Source organism: Rana temporaria, chromosome 10 (genome assembly GCF_905171775.1).
Source record: "Rana temporaria chromosome 10, aRanTem1.1, whole genome shotgun sequence".
NCBI lineage: Eukaryota > Metazoa > Chordata > Amphibia > Anura > Ranidae > Rana > Rana temporaria.
In genome coordinates, this window is record NC_053498.1 from 87,489,491 (window position 1) to 87,506,584 (window position 17,094).

At 40.4% G+C, this 17,094-nt stretch overlaps 1 protein-coding gene across 1 annotated transcript in view; it reads right to left on the reverse strand.

Moving 5' to 3' along the window:
- Window positions 1-17,094, reverse strand: part of CACNG8 (calcium voltage-gated channel auxiliary subunit gamma 8) — a 124,942-nt gene that overhangs the window by 61,706 nt on the left and 46,142 nt on the right. The window contains exon 2 of the mRNA XM_040325668.1: window positions 3,189-3,751. Coding sequence (XP_040181602.1) covers window positions 3,189-3,411 — 223 coding nt within the window. The 5' untranslated portion in view covers window positions 3,412-3,751. The remainder of the gene's footprint in view (window positions 1-3,188; window positions 3,752-17,094) is intronic.

Consider the following 17,094-nt stretch of genomic DNA (forward strand, 5'->3'; position numbering starts at 1 on the left):
ATCTTAAGTAACGTAGAATTCCAGGACAAAAATAGCTCAATAAAAGAATAAACAAAAAAAAGCAGCTTTTGTGGCAATATTTATTTTCAGTTCAAGGTTCAAGCCCCGCAGTACTTCTTTTATGTTACAAGGTGGTGTCATCAGTATTTCAGGTGATAGCCTTAATTATTTAAATTACTTTCTCCAGGATGTCATGTACCCACCCCCAAACAATTACTGGACAGTGAAGGAAAAGAATTACAGTGACAAGCTCGTCTTTATGTCACACTTTTCTTTTTTTTTTAAAGAAGAGGGGATTGCACTTGTGACCTTACTGGACGTACTTATATTTAAATGAACCAGGCTTAAATTACAAATAACTACAAATCCCCTGCATGCTGTTAATGCCACATATTAAACTTTTAATTGTCAGCCAGCCCAAAAAAGAAAAAAAGACGATCGTAATGTCTGTACAGTAAATCGTGCTTTGTGCTTCAGCGCTAAAAATATTACTGGCTATGGTCTCTCAGATAATACACTCTAATTTGTATCTTAAGTCAAAACCTGCCTTGTCTCTCCTTTTATATCACGGTCTGACCAAACTGCTTACTTACTGTCCAGTCAATGTCAATATTTGTAGCTATTGTCTCTCAAATAATATAGTCTAATGTTTATTTCAATATAAAACCTGCCTCACCTTTAACTCTTACAATATGGCCTTACCAGGCTGTTTACACACTATCTAGCCACAGAACAACATTTCTGACTATTGTCTCTCAGTAATTAAGCTCAAAATCTGATGAGCTAGAGGTAGTTGGGCAATTGATCTTCAGCCAGATGAGAGTCTTCTCTTCTCTTCTTGGTCAGAACCAGTTTAATAGCATGCAGCTTCTCCAACAGAACCAGCTACTGTGATGAGTCCCTTTCTGATTTCTAGCAGAGTACTTTAGTTCCAGTGGGGTGGTGCTTTGTCCTTGGGCTTTGAGTCCTTCCAACTGTTCACCTGTTTTACCAGAAATTCCTAGACTTCAATGTGAGGGATTCTGTTTATGACGATAATCACAGGTCGCTGTGTTGGGCGTAGTTTACTGTAGTGTAGTGAGTAGTGATTCTTAGCTTAAAGTGATTTTAACGTTTATTTATTTATTTATTTTAAATAACAAACAACTCATACTTACCTCCACTGTCCAGTTCATTTTGCGCGGAGTGGCTCCAAACATTCTCTTTTGGGGTCCCTCGGCTGCGCTATCAGCTCCTTCTCGCATCGTATAACCCCCTAGGAGAAGCGCTTTCCCGGGGGGTTACCTTGCGGTTGCACTCCCGAGTCCAGAATTTGCATTAATAGATGCAGGATGTAGGCTTCAGCCCCACCCCTGACATTTACGTCATTGGATTTTATTGACAGCAGTAGGAGCCAATGGCTGCGTTGCTATCAATCTATCCAATTAAGAGCAGAGAACCACAGGCAAAGAGGTATAGCGCATCTCTGCTGAGGGATCGAAGGGTGTCAGGTGAGTAAAACAGGGGGGCTGGGGGGCCGGTCACTGTCAGAAGTTTTTTCACCTCAATGCATAGGATGCATTAAGCTGAAAAAACACGAGGGTTTACAACCCCTTTAATTCTCTGTTGTTAAACATTCTCATAGAGACTATGCAATGCAGCAACATGTTACTCTGACACATGAATCACAGAAAGATTGCTTTGAAGAGTCCATGTTCATGCAGTTTTCTAAAGTTTGCACATGTTTCTTTATTCTGCTGTGAATGCATGTTTTTACATCCTTTTTGACATAACCTGTTTGCATTCTTGTCTCTAACATTGTACCTGTTTAGTAAACTGCAAGATACATTTACCCTATGTCTGATCCATCGGTTGATTACATATTTTGCTAAATTTGGTGTCTATGAATAGTATTGACCATGTCAGACAATAGTGATGGGAGTGGCATGACAGTGGTACTAGCCCCTTATTCCTGGCAGGGTTCCTGCTGCAATAATTACCCAAGTGCACAACGCGTGGTCATGACTTGTGTAACTGGTTGATAGTGCCATGAGATTGCAGGGCCTCATATGGAATCCTGACTGCCCACTAGGATGAATTGGCTATTAATATTTTTGAGGGGAAGGCAAGAAGGTTAATCCTGCACCTCTCACTGGAAAGTCTTGTCAAGATAGTTAACTGCTTAGAAGCAATGTATATACAAGATCCAAGTGGCAACATTAAGGGACTTTAGGGACCACTTCAACAGTAGAAACCATGAGGAGGAAAATCCATTCTGCAATAGGCCCAGGAACTGCAAAATAAAGCAGCAGAGATATGCCGTAGGGAAATGTGCCAAGTTGGACAGGCTGGCTGGGACAACGCAAACAGGCTGAAGGTAAATTTTGTAGATGACTGTTGTTTGATAAGGTCAGAAAAACTTTGCAAGAGAAAGATAGAGACAACCCTAATTAGAAGTTCCAAGAACTGTTGGAAGCAGACGTGATGTGACATGATGAGACGCGATGAGACATGATAACAGATGTGTCAGGCAAAGAGATGCACAGGCTAGGACACATCTGGACTTATCTCTTTAATTTAGATCTGAGAGTTTTATTGCATTTCCTGAAGGATACATTCCAGGGCGGTGGTTCTCAACTCCTGTCCTCAAGACCCACTAACAGGCCAGATTTTAAGTATTACCTTGGGGAGATGCAGATTAGAATACTGCAATCACTGAGCAGCAAATAATATCACCTGTGATGTATTTCAGTTATCTTGAAAACCTGGCCTGGGTCCTGAGGACAGGAGTTGAGAACCACTATTCCAGGGCTATGCAAGGAGAGAAGCACACACAGCATCTCTGCCCCACCTGCCAGAGCTATCCTTCTGAAGCTCCATATAACTGTCAGATGTAAATTAGATAAACAGGTCCATGAGGTGCCAAGTGCCTTGATGGACTTAACTAATAGAATGCCTCCACATTTATCAAAGTGGCTGAATTCCTGGATTTCAGCTTCAAATGAGCTTACATTGTAATTATAGCCATATATGTAGATTATTATTTATTATTATACCATTATTAATTATATGGGACCATACCAGTCGGTAAAATATATGAAGAATAAACATTTAATAAATTATTTCATTAAATTAAATAATACATTTATGTTTGAATCAACAAACAACCAAAAAAACTAAGAAACAGTAAAAAAAAAGCATGTATTTACCTTCCAAACAACAAATTCTCCATAGACCAGAATGGGTTAGCCCTCCAGGGTCTTTCTTATCTTTCAGTGGTGTATCTTCACTTGATATGTTAGTGGTATTGCAGATGAAGGCCCTGGCATATAGCCAGTAATCTGTTCCTATTGCGATTGTCATGAGCCCAAATGCAGCAAAAGCTCCCACCGTGGTCAGAAGAACCTGAACCCCTTTCTCACACCACACCATTCTGCCTTCATTCCACCTCTTCCACGACTCCAGGGTGACAGGTTGAGGGGGCCTAACTCACAAAAAAAAATGTGATTTGAGAAGAAGAAGCCTGAAGTCTTCTTCTTTGGTCTTCCTTGGCTCTTTGGTTCCTGGGACCCTCTCCCGTTTTTCCTCCTTCTTGTGGCTTTTCTGCTGTCAGCAATAGCTAAGATGCTTCTGCCAGAGGACAATGGAAGCCACTGAAATGCTCAGGACTATGTTACCAACAATCTTCAAGTTGTCTTCCATTGACTGTCTACTCTTAGTTCCGTATGCGTCAGTGCTAGCTGATAAAGTGCTCCTCTTGCATCACAAGAACCTGTATAAGATATGGTAACATGGTAACAATGTTAGCAAAGGGGGAAATAGACTAATACATTAATTAAAAAATAAATACATTGATGAACCTTTATCAGTTCTAATATTTCTCTATTACAAATAACATAGAGGAAGGAAAAACAAAACCTTAGTGAGGCAGCTGCCAATTTAGAAAACAAATCTTGACCCTGTCAGTAGAAGTAAGATTAATTTCCTGGATCAATAACTTCATTGACAAATTTTACCAACTGTATCTCATAGTAAGAAATACATTAATCACATATTTAAATGCATGTGTACTGTTAACTATCACTTAATATACTTTGTTATAGAATACAACAGTTTGATCACACTAACATAAAAATAAATCCTTGCATACTGGTAAAGAAATGATTTATTAGAAAAACTGAAAAGAAAAGGTGGATGTCTCTTAGTCATTAACACAATCCAGTACCAACAGTAAAGAAATCATTATTTATTTATGGTATTGAGCTCTGCAGACTACCCATTGACATCATTTATTTAATCCCATTGTTTAGGAGTTTACATATAACTATGCCCTTTAAAGTTTACAATCTAATGCTCCTAATACTCATGGGTCAGCTTTGTGAGAATGATAATTAACTTACCAGCATCAATGTAGTTGGATATTTTTTTTAGAAGTGTCTGGTGTCACAGAGGCATCTGTGGGAGGGTAGTACAGAGATGTAGAATAATGTGAAAGATAAAAGGTCTGAACCAAGCTTGTTGTGATGAAGGAAATGCATTGATAACACCAGGGTGGGTTTGATTTAAATCAAGTCAATTTAAATCACGATTTAAATTACTAGTAAAATAGCTTGATTTAAATCAACATGTAGAAGTGCAGTTACCAACAGGATATGCTGTGTTCCTTTTTGGTAACATCTGAGCTCGCCCAGCTATAGGTGTTTCTGTTAAGATATCGGGGTTCAGTTCACTTAGATAATATACTTGTGGGTAGATGCTGCCTTGAGGAAGTTTTTAAAAAAAAAGTTAACTTAAGAAATGTACTTTTGTGATAATTTAGAACCTTGGGCAGCATTAAGAGCCCATTCACACAGGGGCAGCACGACTTTGGGGCGACTCGGCAAGGCGACCTGAAGACGACTTCAGAGGCGACTTGCAAAATGACTTCTGTATAGAAGTCAATGCAAGTCGCCCTGAGTCGCCCCCAAAGTCGTACAAGAACCTATTTTTAAGTCGGAGCGACATGGGTTGCTCCTATTAGAATGGTTCTATTGAACAAAGCGGGACGCGACTTGTCAGGCGGCTGTCGCCCCTGACGAGTCGCCCCTGTTTGAATGGGCTCTAAGGCTAAGCTTATGTTCACCTGATTGTCATCTCGTGGTCATCAGCAATAGCTATGGACCACAATTTATAAGGTAGTGAAAGGGGTGGTATAAGTATAAATTTTTGTATATACGGTTATAATATGAGTAGGTGTAATGAGGAATATATTCATTATATTACCGTATTTGCATTTTTTAGAATGACCCTGGAATAAGGGCATTAAATAGATTATACTGAAGTATGTACCTAAGGTGACACTCTAATATCCTGCCTTATGGTAGGCATAAGGATAGAGGGACATATTTGTATGTGATTGTGTGACTATGATTGCAAATATTGGTCCTATTTGTTATTCTACTCAGATATAGTCAGTGGTGGCAGATATCCCTTGCTTGGTCTGCTGCGGCCCTCTCTGTCTCTTGCCTAAGGCCATACAGCAGCGCATAACCGAGCATATATGGTTTCATTTCAAGATTGTAAATAGATCCAGGATCTGGGCTTTGTATGTGTAAATAGTTTACAGTGGATAGGCAGTATAGTATGACATTAGCTTAAACATATGTGATATCTAACTACCTTGTTATTATACAATTTACAGAATCACCTCCTGATGAAATGGAATCAGATGCAATAAATGCACAGAGAGCCATGGCCCCTCTTCCATTTTCTCTGTGGCTACTGAGGATTTCACAGACATAAACACATGGATTATTAGATAATTGTTAAAATAATGACAAAGATAAACAGCAATGGGGAAATGGTGAGTTAAGGCCGTGAGGTGTTATTATAAGATCTGTATGTACATAACACATATGCCAATGTTACTGTTTTTTTTAAGTATGTTTTAATGAACATGAAATAAATCTTTTTATAATTATTATTTTTTTTATATTCATTATGTATGTCCTCATGTACTGTATGGATATAGAGGTATATACTGGCCTTAAATATACCAATACAGTCCCATTTTATAGGTTTTTGTTTGTACTGACCACCAGTGGCGGTGCGTCCATAGAGGGCGCCGGAGCGCCGCCCCTCTCGCTCTCGCACCACCACTAAATACAATACATAGATTCATGCATTGCATGAATCTATGTATTGCCGCTGCCGCCGACTATTCAGATGGCCGGCCCCCTGGCGAGCGCCGGCCATCTGAATAATGGCAGCTGGTTGGCTGTGGAAGTGCCTATCAGAGCCAGCTGGGCACAGTGGCGAAAATTGATAGGCACAGTGGCTACAATTGCTGGGCACAGTGGCGACAATTGCTGGGCACAGTGGCAACAATTGATGGCACAGTGGTGACAATTGATGGCACATTGGCGACAATTGCTGGGCACAGTGGCGACAATTGATGGCGCAGTGGTGACAATTGATGGAACAATGGCTGCGTTTAATGGCATAGCATAGTGGTGACAATTGCTGGGCACAGTGGTGACAATTGATGGCACAGTGGTAACAATTGATGGCACAGTGGTAACAATTGATGGCACAGTGGCTGCGTTTGATGGCATGGCACAGTGGCTGCATTTGATGGCATGGCACAGTGGCGACAATTGATGGCACAGTGGTGACAATTGATGGCACAGTGGCTGCATTTTATGGGCACAGTGGCTGGATTTGATGGGCACAGTGGCTGCCTTTGATGGGCACAGTGGTTGCAATTGATGGGCACAGTAGCTGCATTTGATGGGCACAGTGAGGCTGCAATTGTTTGTTTTTTTTGTTTGTTTGCGCCACCCCAAAAATTTGGAGGAACCGGCCACCACTGCTGACCACACATTCATATAATCGAGTGTCTACCCTGACAAACTTTTGTCAATAGAAAAAGCAACTGAACGGATTAGAAAGCTTGTCTGCTATTGTGACTATCTGCTCCTCTCCCATTCATCCTCCACTTAATGCACATATGATGGCCTGTCTTTTTTACTTTAATGCTTGAGTTACTGGGCCTTTTCCTCCCTAAAACCCCTTTGCTCATTGTTTCGTTTCTGTAATGTCTCAGTTTTACCCATTTTACCTTTTAGTGTCTCTAGTCTATCCAAACATTTTATATGCATTTTTTTTTTCAGGACACACAAGGCTTTCATTTGGTAGCAGAATCTGGATATATACATTTGCATTTCTTTGGTTTACATTGGGAATAACTAGTTAAAAATTAGAGAAATATGGTTTACATAAATTATCACAGTAACTTTAGTATAAGATTTAAGTGTCGCTCTACCCAAAAGAGGAAGCTCCGCTTGTTTGCTTCCTCCCCCTCTGCTGCCTCATTTGTCACCTTTCAGGGGGGGAATAGGGAGCAGGGACCTGTTTTCGACAGATACCCGTCCCCACTTTTGGGAGACCTCCCTGTGGTGATTTTGTATGTATATTGTATGGACTCTGACCAGGTTCCTTGGGCCGGAGCACCCCACCCCCCCCCCCCCCCTTCAATAACTTTTATTAGTGTCCACCAGTTCATAGGAGGAGTCCTTTTAGTTCTTTTTTTATAAAGAGTAGTTTGTCTCCCATGGTTGAGACACAGGATCTTTTTATTCTATTACTAGTGTAGGACCTACTGATAATGGGGTACTTTGCCACAATAAGTGGGCTTAGCACTATATGACCATATAGTTTGACCAAATCCCTGTATGTTTTGAATATGTTCAGATGTTTTAAAAAAGCCTTGCAGGATTTAAATGTAATTTTTGTATGTGTGCGCTGTAACCTATTTTGTACTCTCCGTGGTGAGGTCCCCCTGAAATTCACCCCCCCTTTCCTCCCTCCACCGCCGGGCTATTCACAAAGCGCAGGTCGCTTCACGCATGAGCAGTAGGGAACCAGCTGTAAAGCTGCAATGGTGGCGGCATCACCCGTGAGCCAATTAAAAAATCAGCTGGGGCACTGACATCGCAGGATCCCTGGACAAGTAAGGTAGCTCATATTAAAAGTCAGCAGCTACAGTATTTGTAGCTGCTGACTTTAAAATTTGTCATGGGGGGGGGGGGGGTTTGGGGGGTGCTGGAGCTGTAGATGTAGTAAATGTTACATCCTGTCTGAGGATTAATTTTAAGACATCCCAATTAACCACATTTATCTCTTTGTCCAGAAATGTGTGTGCCCCAAGTTTAGATTAAGAATCCATGATATCTATAACACATATTAGGTGTTTTCTGTACTAATGGTGTTATATCTTATCCAATATCGGTCTCCTTGGTGGACTGGTGGGATGTTCATGCACTTTAGGTAATGTATAGAAAACAGGTATGATAGGATACTGGACCCTAAAGAACTCCAATATTTCCTTGGAGTTAATAACCTCATGCAGGGCACCAGCTATAAAAATTCAATTTTTTTTCTTCAAACCCAGTACCAGATAACTGGGTTATAACTTATAAATTTGATGGTCTGAGGCCCCGTACACACGACAGAGTTTCTCGGCAGAATTCACAGAGAAACTCGGTCAAAACCCGGATTCTGCCGAGAAACTCTGTCGTCTGTACAGTTTTGGCTCGATGGAGCCGCCGAGAAGCTCGACGAGAAAATAGAGAACATGTTCTCTATTTTCTCGTTGTTCTATGGGAGAAGGCGTCCCGCCGAGCTTCTCGGCGGCTTCATCCCAGAACTCGACGTGCGGGATAATATGAGACCAGGAAAGGGTTTATTGATGATCGTGTCTCATTAAGGAGAAAAAATGTTATGGTTTTTTAATCTCTAAAAAATTTTAAAAGATTATTGGGGTCTAAACAGGCCAATAACAAATTAGCAAATTTTATATATAGCAGCTTTCTGCACTATGCGATAAAGGAACACGTGACAAATGAATTTGACAGCCTTATGAAAATACTCCTTCCCTTATTATTACTGACTTCTAGGCTAGTTTTTACTGAATTCCTTATTACGTATGGTTAGTAAACAACTGTTACAAAAGTTACTATGAAGCTGTGCTATGTGTTATTTGGTGTAACCTTTTGCATCGAAAATTCTAATAATCCAGTTGACATTTTAGCTCATCCTAACAGCGGGTGTGCCAAAATTAGCTACTAAAAGGTTTAGAAAATTATAACAATTTCCAATTTTTATTTGACATGTTGACCAAACAACAGTCCCATAAAAATCTCAACTATCTTCACTTTAAAAATAAGTTTTGTAAAATGTGTTTGCATGCATAGAGTATTGTATATGCAGAGCCATAATCCTATACCTTCAGATGTTTGTCCTTTCTCAATACTGTACATAACATACTTGTCAGATACCTTTTAATCTTGAAGAATTTACAAAAAAAATAAAAATAATAAAGTTTAATGTGAGGAGGCAACGTAAGACCAAAAATGAACACACAGACAAGAAAAAAGAAGTCTCAAGGTAAAAGAGCAAGAAGTGATGGATGCAAAGACTAGCTGTACATAAAAATATATTTTTACAGGTGGACAGAAATTTTTTTAAGTAATGTACGACAGATTTTTTATTTTGTTGACTGGAGTGGTTCTCTAATATACAGAGATGTCTATTTTACAGACTATAGCCATACTAGTAGAACACCCATTCCAGGCAGTTCTCCCTCCACCAAAACCCAGACAAATGTATTATTCATAAATATTTATGGACCTACATCATGAAATATTAGAAACTATAATATCGATGAACCTAGTAAATCGATCTTAAATTATGTATTTTCCTCCTTTTTGTAGACTCTAATAGATTAGATAAAACAGCTTAAAAATAATTGTTACACAGAAAGATCCCTCCTCGATTTCATGGCCAGTAAAGAGTGCATGAGTGAGAAATATGCACCTGAGACTATATCTGGATGGTGTAATACAAGTAGAAATAAGTCTGCTCAAACCAGAGGAACAAATAGATCAAGCGACTGACACTGGTGCTGTTGCATATTGCATCTAAACTGCCGCTTTACAGCCCAGCACTAATTAGCAAGGTACATTGGATTTTCAATAAAGAGAAGGTAGCGTAACCTATCTTTCCATTATTTTAAACTTATTTCTTTAGACACATTTAATAGCTACTTGGGTTTAAAGCAGAACAGTTGTTCATATGTCATATTGACTATGTCATATTGCAACACAAATTCCCCCCCTGGGGGGTGAACTGCAGAAGGTAGGCTGATCCTGGATCAGCCTACCTTCTACAGTTCACCCCCCAGGGGGGACTTTGTGTTGCAATATGGCATAGTGTCAATCTGTCATTTACATGTCTTAAAATCTGTTTTGTTCTCTTTTCACAATATTATTTTGTATTTCAATGTAATTTTTGTACTTTTTCTACGTAAATGTATTAAAATATATTTTTTATAATTCTTGAATATATATTTTTTTCGTTGCCCACATAATCCCAACCCTAGAGGTTTCGCATTACAAATTTTTAAGGGATGATGGCAACCACATGGTCATTTGTATAGGCTGGTTTATTTGGACAATGTGGGTTTTCAGTAAATAGGGGTTACTGTTAGGGCTCAAAGGCTAATGTCGCGTACACACGATCATTTTTCGGCATGTAGAAAAAACACAGTTTTTCCAACTTCATCATTAAAACGACATTGCCCATGCACCATCGTTTTAAAAAAAATGCTCTAGAAAAGCGCGGTGACGTACAACATGTACAATGGCACTATAAAGGGGAAGTTCCATGCGGATGATGCCGCCCTTGGGGCAGCTTTAGCTGATTCCGTGTTAGTAAAAGACGATTCGCGCTTTTCTGTCTGTTACAGCGTGATGAATGTGCTTACTCCATTACGAATGGTAGTTTTACCAGAACGAGCGCTCCCGTCTCATAACTTGCTTCTGAGCATGTGCGGGTTTTTACAACCCGAAAAACTTCATAGTTTAAAACGTCGTTAAAAAATGTTCGGAAATTTTTTTTGTCGTTTTTCAGAACCCGAAAAATGATGTGAAGCCCACACACGATCATTTTAAATTACATTTTTTTAAAACAACGTTTTTTCATGCCGAAAAATGATCGTGTGTACGTGGCATAACTGTATTTTTAGTACCATTATCTATTATCTTTGCTGCTTTTCCATTTCCATTTATTGTGAATGCTGCTCCATAAAATTAATAATATAAATAATACATACAATCAAATAGTGTTGCTCACGAATATTCGTATTGCGAATATTCGGCTCGAATATGGCATATTCGAGTATTCGCGATATATTTCGAATTTCGCTGTGAATATTCGCAATTCCGAATATTCGCATTTTTTCAATTTTATTTTTAAAACAGATCACATCCTATCGACGTCTAAAAGCATTGCTGGTATGATTAGAGACCCTGGGCCGAGTAGCTAAGCTGAGGCGATCCTTTTATGTTGCCGAATATAAAAAAGAAAAATTGCGAATTTTCGCTAATGCGAATGCGAAAATGATTGCGAATTTTCGATAACTGTGGTAGGAGAACTCTGATTGTCTCTGATGCAAAAGGGGGGGGGCTTTGTGTATGTTTCTGTTATGAATATTTGTATGTTTGATATTATTTTTTTTTGTAAGAAGGAAAAAATTGCGCATACCTTAAAAAAAGGGGAGAATACAGCAGCAACTCAAAAATGTTATACAACATAAATTAATACAAGACAGAAAATGGAGTCGCTCTACAAGAATAAAAAATATGTCTAGTGACAAGACATGTGGGCAAATTATAAAATAAGCAAGCGCAAATAACTTGTGAAATACACAGTGAAACAAATATATAAAGAAATATAGTCCCAATAATAGAAAAATAATCTTTCATAAAAATGTCTTTGATATGTGAAGTGAAAAAAAGTCCAAAGCATGCAGCATGAACGTGTTCAATCTTCAAGGTGTTTGATTGACAAACGGCTGTGACAGATGGATAGAGTAAAGAATCGCCACCAATGCAAAACACTTTTTATTTTCTATTGTAAAATATCACGAATATTCTGAGCCAATCAGAGTGCTCCTTCCGCATTTGCCGAATATTCGCAATTATTTTGTATTGTAAAATATCAAGAATATTCTGAGCCAATCAGAGTGCTCCTTCCGCATTTGCCGAATATTCGCAATTATTTTGTATTGTAAAATATCAAGAATATTCTGAGCCAATCAGAGTGCTCCTTCCACATTTGCCGAATATTCACAATTATTTTGTATTGTAAAATATCACGAATATTCTGAGCCAATCAGAGTGCTCCTACCGCAGTTATCGAAAATTCGCAATTATTTTCGCATTCGCAATAGCAAAAATTCGCAATCATTTCATTTCGATAAAATATCACGAATATTCGAATTTAGCGAATATATCTCAAATATTCGACTATATATTCGAGATATATCGCGAAATCGAATATGGCGTATTCTGCTCAACACTACAATCAAATGCATAGAATCAATCAATACTGTTGAATACCAGTACATCTTTTCTACATCAATGCTACAATAATGCATAGAAAACAAATAGGTACACTTTAGAGATTATTCATGCCAATATCTTTGGGCTGCACTACGACGTGTTACCAAACGCAATCCCAACACAAGATCATGGACTTTATGTCCCATAGCTTCAGTTTACATCAGCATGATGCTTTGGTGTGCGATTAAAAAAAGTATATGTTCTATTTTTGCACACTATATTGCAATGCACTGTAATAATTCACAATTTGCTGCAATGCCTAGAAATATTTGTTAAAAAAAGTAGGTAAAAAGGAAAACAGTGAGTACTGCAAGGCATGATAATTATGTGTGGTGTGAATAAGCCCTACAAGCTAAAGTTTAGGTATTTTAGTTTTTTTTTAATAGTTATCTTGGTCCGGCTTGGACCAGAGTACATATGCATATGCCATACTTGGCAGATCCCAATGGAAGCTGGAAACCACTGTAGTAGGCATCGCAACACAAGTTGCTCAAGACTAATACCCTCTATTTCAGGGTTCTGTGGTGTTTGGTGGCTGGTCCCGGACTACAATGTGTCTAATGATTCTCCATACCTGGAGTTAGAAGGTTTTTTGGTGGCTGAATGTCACAGACTATATGTATATACCGCTAGGGAGAGGGTTGGACAATGCACAGGTTTGCTTGAAGATCTGCACTGAACACAAATTGTATTCCTACTCATATACAGTGAAAAGGGTAACTGGCAACACTCAGTAAAGTTGTTTAACCACTTATGGACCGCTGTCCCTAAGTGGTTATATGTTGTTATATGTTGGTACTTTGAACAGGAATATCGTTGTTATGGCAGCAGCTAGCAGCGGATTTACTGTGAGATCACTTTTATTGGCGGTGGGAGAGGACTTCGGTGCCCTCCGCCGTTGGTAGCAGCGGAGGCAATTGGGTCCTCTCCCTGGCTTGATACAGAGACAAGTGATGAGTGAGGGAGGGGAAGATGGCACCCACCCGTCTCCATACCATTAAAGGGTGTAGCGACGTCAAGACATCACTTCCGCCCATAGCTCTTAAAGGGACATGCTTTTTTTCTATTACAAGGGATGTTGTAATATGAATAAAAGTGACACCATTTTTGTAAAAATAAAAAAAATAAAAGGTAAAATAAATAATAATAAAAAAAATGTAAATGCACCCGGTCCCGCCAAGCTCACATGCAGAAAGTAACACATATGTGAGCAGCGCCCGCATATGAAAACGGTGTTTAAACCACACATGTGAGAGTAAGAGCAAAAATTCGAGCACTAGACCTCCTCTGTAACTCAAAACGTGCAACCTGTAGAATTTTTTAAACATCGCCTATGGAGATTTTTAAGAGTAAAGGTTTGTCACCATTCCACGAGCAGGTGTAATTTTGAAGCGTGACATATCGGGTGTAACATAATTTTTCTAAATATAAAAATAAACTGTTGTCTTATTTTTTAATTAAAAAAAGGGTATCTTTCCCCCAAAAAATGTGCTTGTAAGACCGCTACGCAAATTCGGTGTGTAGCGCCTGTGTACTTTATAGTACCGGTGCTAGTCAAATTTAAGGGTAAGACTAGAGTGTAGTTAGACTCTGATACAGATTGTTAAGTGCAAAACAGGGTCTCTGTCTTAGCTTGGCTGTGCTGTAGGCTATTCTGTTGCGTTGGGGTGTTCTTCCAGCCCCAGTGCTGCAGGTGGCAGCAGTGGAGTCAAGATTTGGAAGCTTTTTCCCAGCAGCCAATCAGGAGGGTTTGACCTTGCTGTGCATGCTGGGGAGGGGTATTTATGAGACAGACACCATTAGTTCTGGGTATTCTTCGTCCAGTGTGGCACCCACCTTTAGGGTGGCCACATCACGGCGCCCCGGCGTTATGGCCTACCTGGTCGGGGCGTGCGTGCCATGCGGTGTTCCTGGTTCTGGGGCCATACTGGCCCGGAGCATCTGAACAGCGACGGGGACCCAGTGAGTGACTGGGTTCCCACCTTTGAGGATCTCAAGCTGTACTGCTGTTCGGTGGGGAGTCAGTCTGAGGAGCGCCATTGAGAAGCTGGTGGTCCAAAAGAGCCTGGACAAACCACCAGGGATCAAGGTATTGATCACCTATGAATCGGTACCTGAGCGGCAGGTTGAAGGAGATCCAGGCGTAACTCATCTAAGGGAGAGGGCCTGTGGCAGAGAGGGCCTGTGGCAGAGGTGTCTTTCTGAGGCTCACCGAGGAGAGTCTGTGGCAGAGACTTTTCCTCAAGTTCAAGTTCACCAAGGAGGGTCTGTGGCAGAGACTTTATCCTACAAATTTTCGAGTGATACTCCGGCTGCCAGGTCAGTAAGAGAGAGGCCTCTCCGGGTACACTAAACCCACTCCGGCAGGATTGACGCAGAGAAGTGTTACGCTTGGGAGCAGGACTGTTTCCTATCATCACGCCTGAATCTGCTATTCTACCTTCTTCTTCAACTTTACTATCCTCACCATTCGTTTACTGCATGGGTCCTCAAACTATGGCCCTCCAGGTGTTCAGGAACTACAATTCCCATCATGCTCAGTCATGTCTGTGAATGTCAGAGGTTTACAATGCCTCATGGGATTTGCAGTTCTGCAACTGCTGGAGGGCCATAGTTTGAGGATCCCTGGTTTACTGTTTTTACCCGGCTGGGTAATAAAGAGCACAGCAAAGAGCACCTGTCGTGGACATTTCTTTACTTCTACTATATGCAATACGCATCATTCACCCCTAGGAATTAGAAGGAGCCATGAGGTAATGTGCCGCCCAAAAATCCAGCAACTCCTCCGGGGGTAATGCTACAAGGTGTGACAGAAAGTATTGCAACGGCCGTCATTTTATTCTCTAGGGTGTTAGAAAAAATTATATAATGTTTGGAGTTCTAAGAAATTTTCTAGAAAAAAAATGTTTTAACTCATCTCAGAAAGAGGCTCAGTGATTAATTTTATCTAAGGGCTCTGAAACCACTGGTCACTCATAGTAAGAATGTTAGTTTTGTGTGGAAGTACCGGTTAAAGGAAATGTGTTAAAAGAAATACAAAGGCTGCTTCTGACAGCCTCCTTCTGAAAATGCTAGTTGCTTTGTTGTCTTTGGCTTATACATGGGACTGCAGGCCACAACCCCCCCCAACTACCAAAACCAACAACACCCTAAATAAAAGACCAATACACAGATAATGGCATGAAATGACGGCAACTCTATTTATTGGTTTACAAAAAAATCCATAAACTTTATTAATCAAAAACAATTCAATATTTACCAATACCACAAATAATGCCCAGTTTTCGGAACTCAAGCAGTTTATTACCAGAAAAACACCTACCCTGGATCCAGGGTGGTGGAAAAACAAACACATTTGTGGGAGATAAAGCTACATGCTAGAAGGTCCAAAGAGGACAATTTCCTGTTCTGGCCACCTTTTATCAGCTCTCTGCCTGTTCCAGCACCTTACAGGTGTTCCCATTGGCCATACCTAACTCACCTGTGAAACCTGCAATCTTCTTAAAGGGGCAGCATATCCACCAACCCATTACTCTATACCTGCAAATTAAATGAGGGTAGAAGGGGGGGCAACCTCGGATCCATGAAGGAGGGCCCAAAAGGTTGTGTCCTCCTTTTACATTCTGAGACATGATCTGTAGCTCACATACTGTAGATCAGGAAGTTCCTTATAAAGTAGGTACTCTGGGCCAGATTCACAAAAGAGATACGACGGCGTATCTCCTGATACGCCGTCGTATCTCTGTTTCTATCTATGCGACTGATTCATAGAATCAGTTACGCATAGATATCCATAAGATCCGACAGGTGTAATTGTTTTACACTGTCGAATCTTAGGATGCAGTACAGCGGCCGCCGCGGGGGGAGTTTGCGTCGTAAACCAGCGTCGGGTATGCAAATTAGGAGTTACAGCGATCCACGACGGATTTTCGCGTTCGCTACATCGCCGCTAGTCTAGTTTCCCGTCGCAAAGTTAGTCGTCATTTTTGGTGCCTTAACTTTACACAGCAATCGCATTGCTGTATAAAGTATGGCCGTCGTTCCCGCGTCGAAATTTAAAAATGAACGTCGTTTGCGTAAGCCGTCCGGGAATACGGAATTACGCTACGCGCGTCGCCGTTTGAAAAAATGACGTCACTGCGTGCAAAGCACGACGGGAATTGCGAAACAGAGCATGCGCATTAGGTCCGGCGCGGGAGCGCGCCTAATTTAAATGGCACACGCCCATTTGAATTGGCCCGCCTTGCGCCGGACGTATTTACGATACACTGCCGCAAGTTTCCAGGTAAGTGCTTTGTGGATCGGGCACTAAAACTGGAAACTTGCGGCGGTGTATCGTAAACGGGTTACGTTACACGGCCGCAAATGTATGTGAATCTGGCCCTTAGTATCTGCATGTTTGGTCAAGGATCCAGAAAGTTCCTGAAGAACCTGAAGCCACTAAATCAACATGGCATCCCAAAAACTGTTTTTTTTTTTTTTAATAAGGGAGAGGTCAATAGTAACATCCTCCATGCCTTCCTACTATAGCTGTATTTTGATTTTGTATATTACAATACTAATGAAGGTCCCAAGAAGTCTATACCTAAAAGTCTTGTTTGTCAAGTCATATGCCGTGTACACACGATAATTTTTCGGCATGAAAAAAAACGAAATTTTTTAATAAAACGTC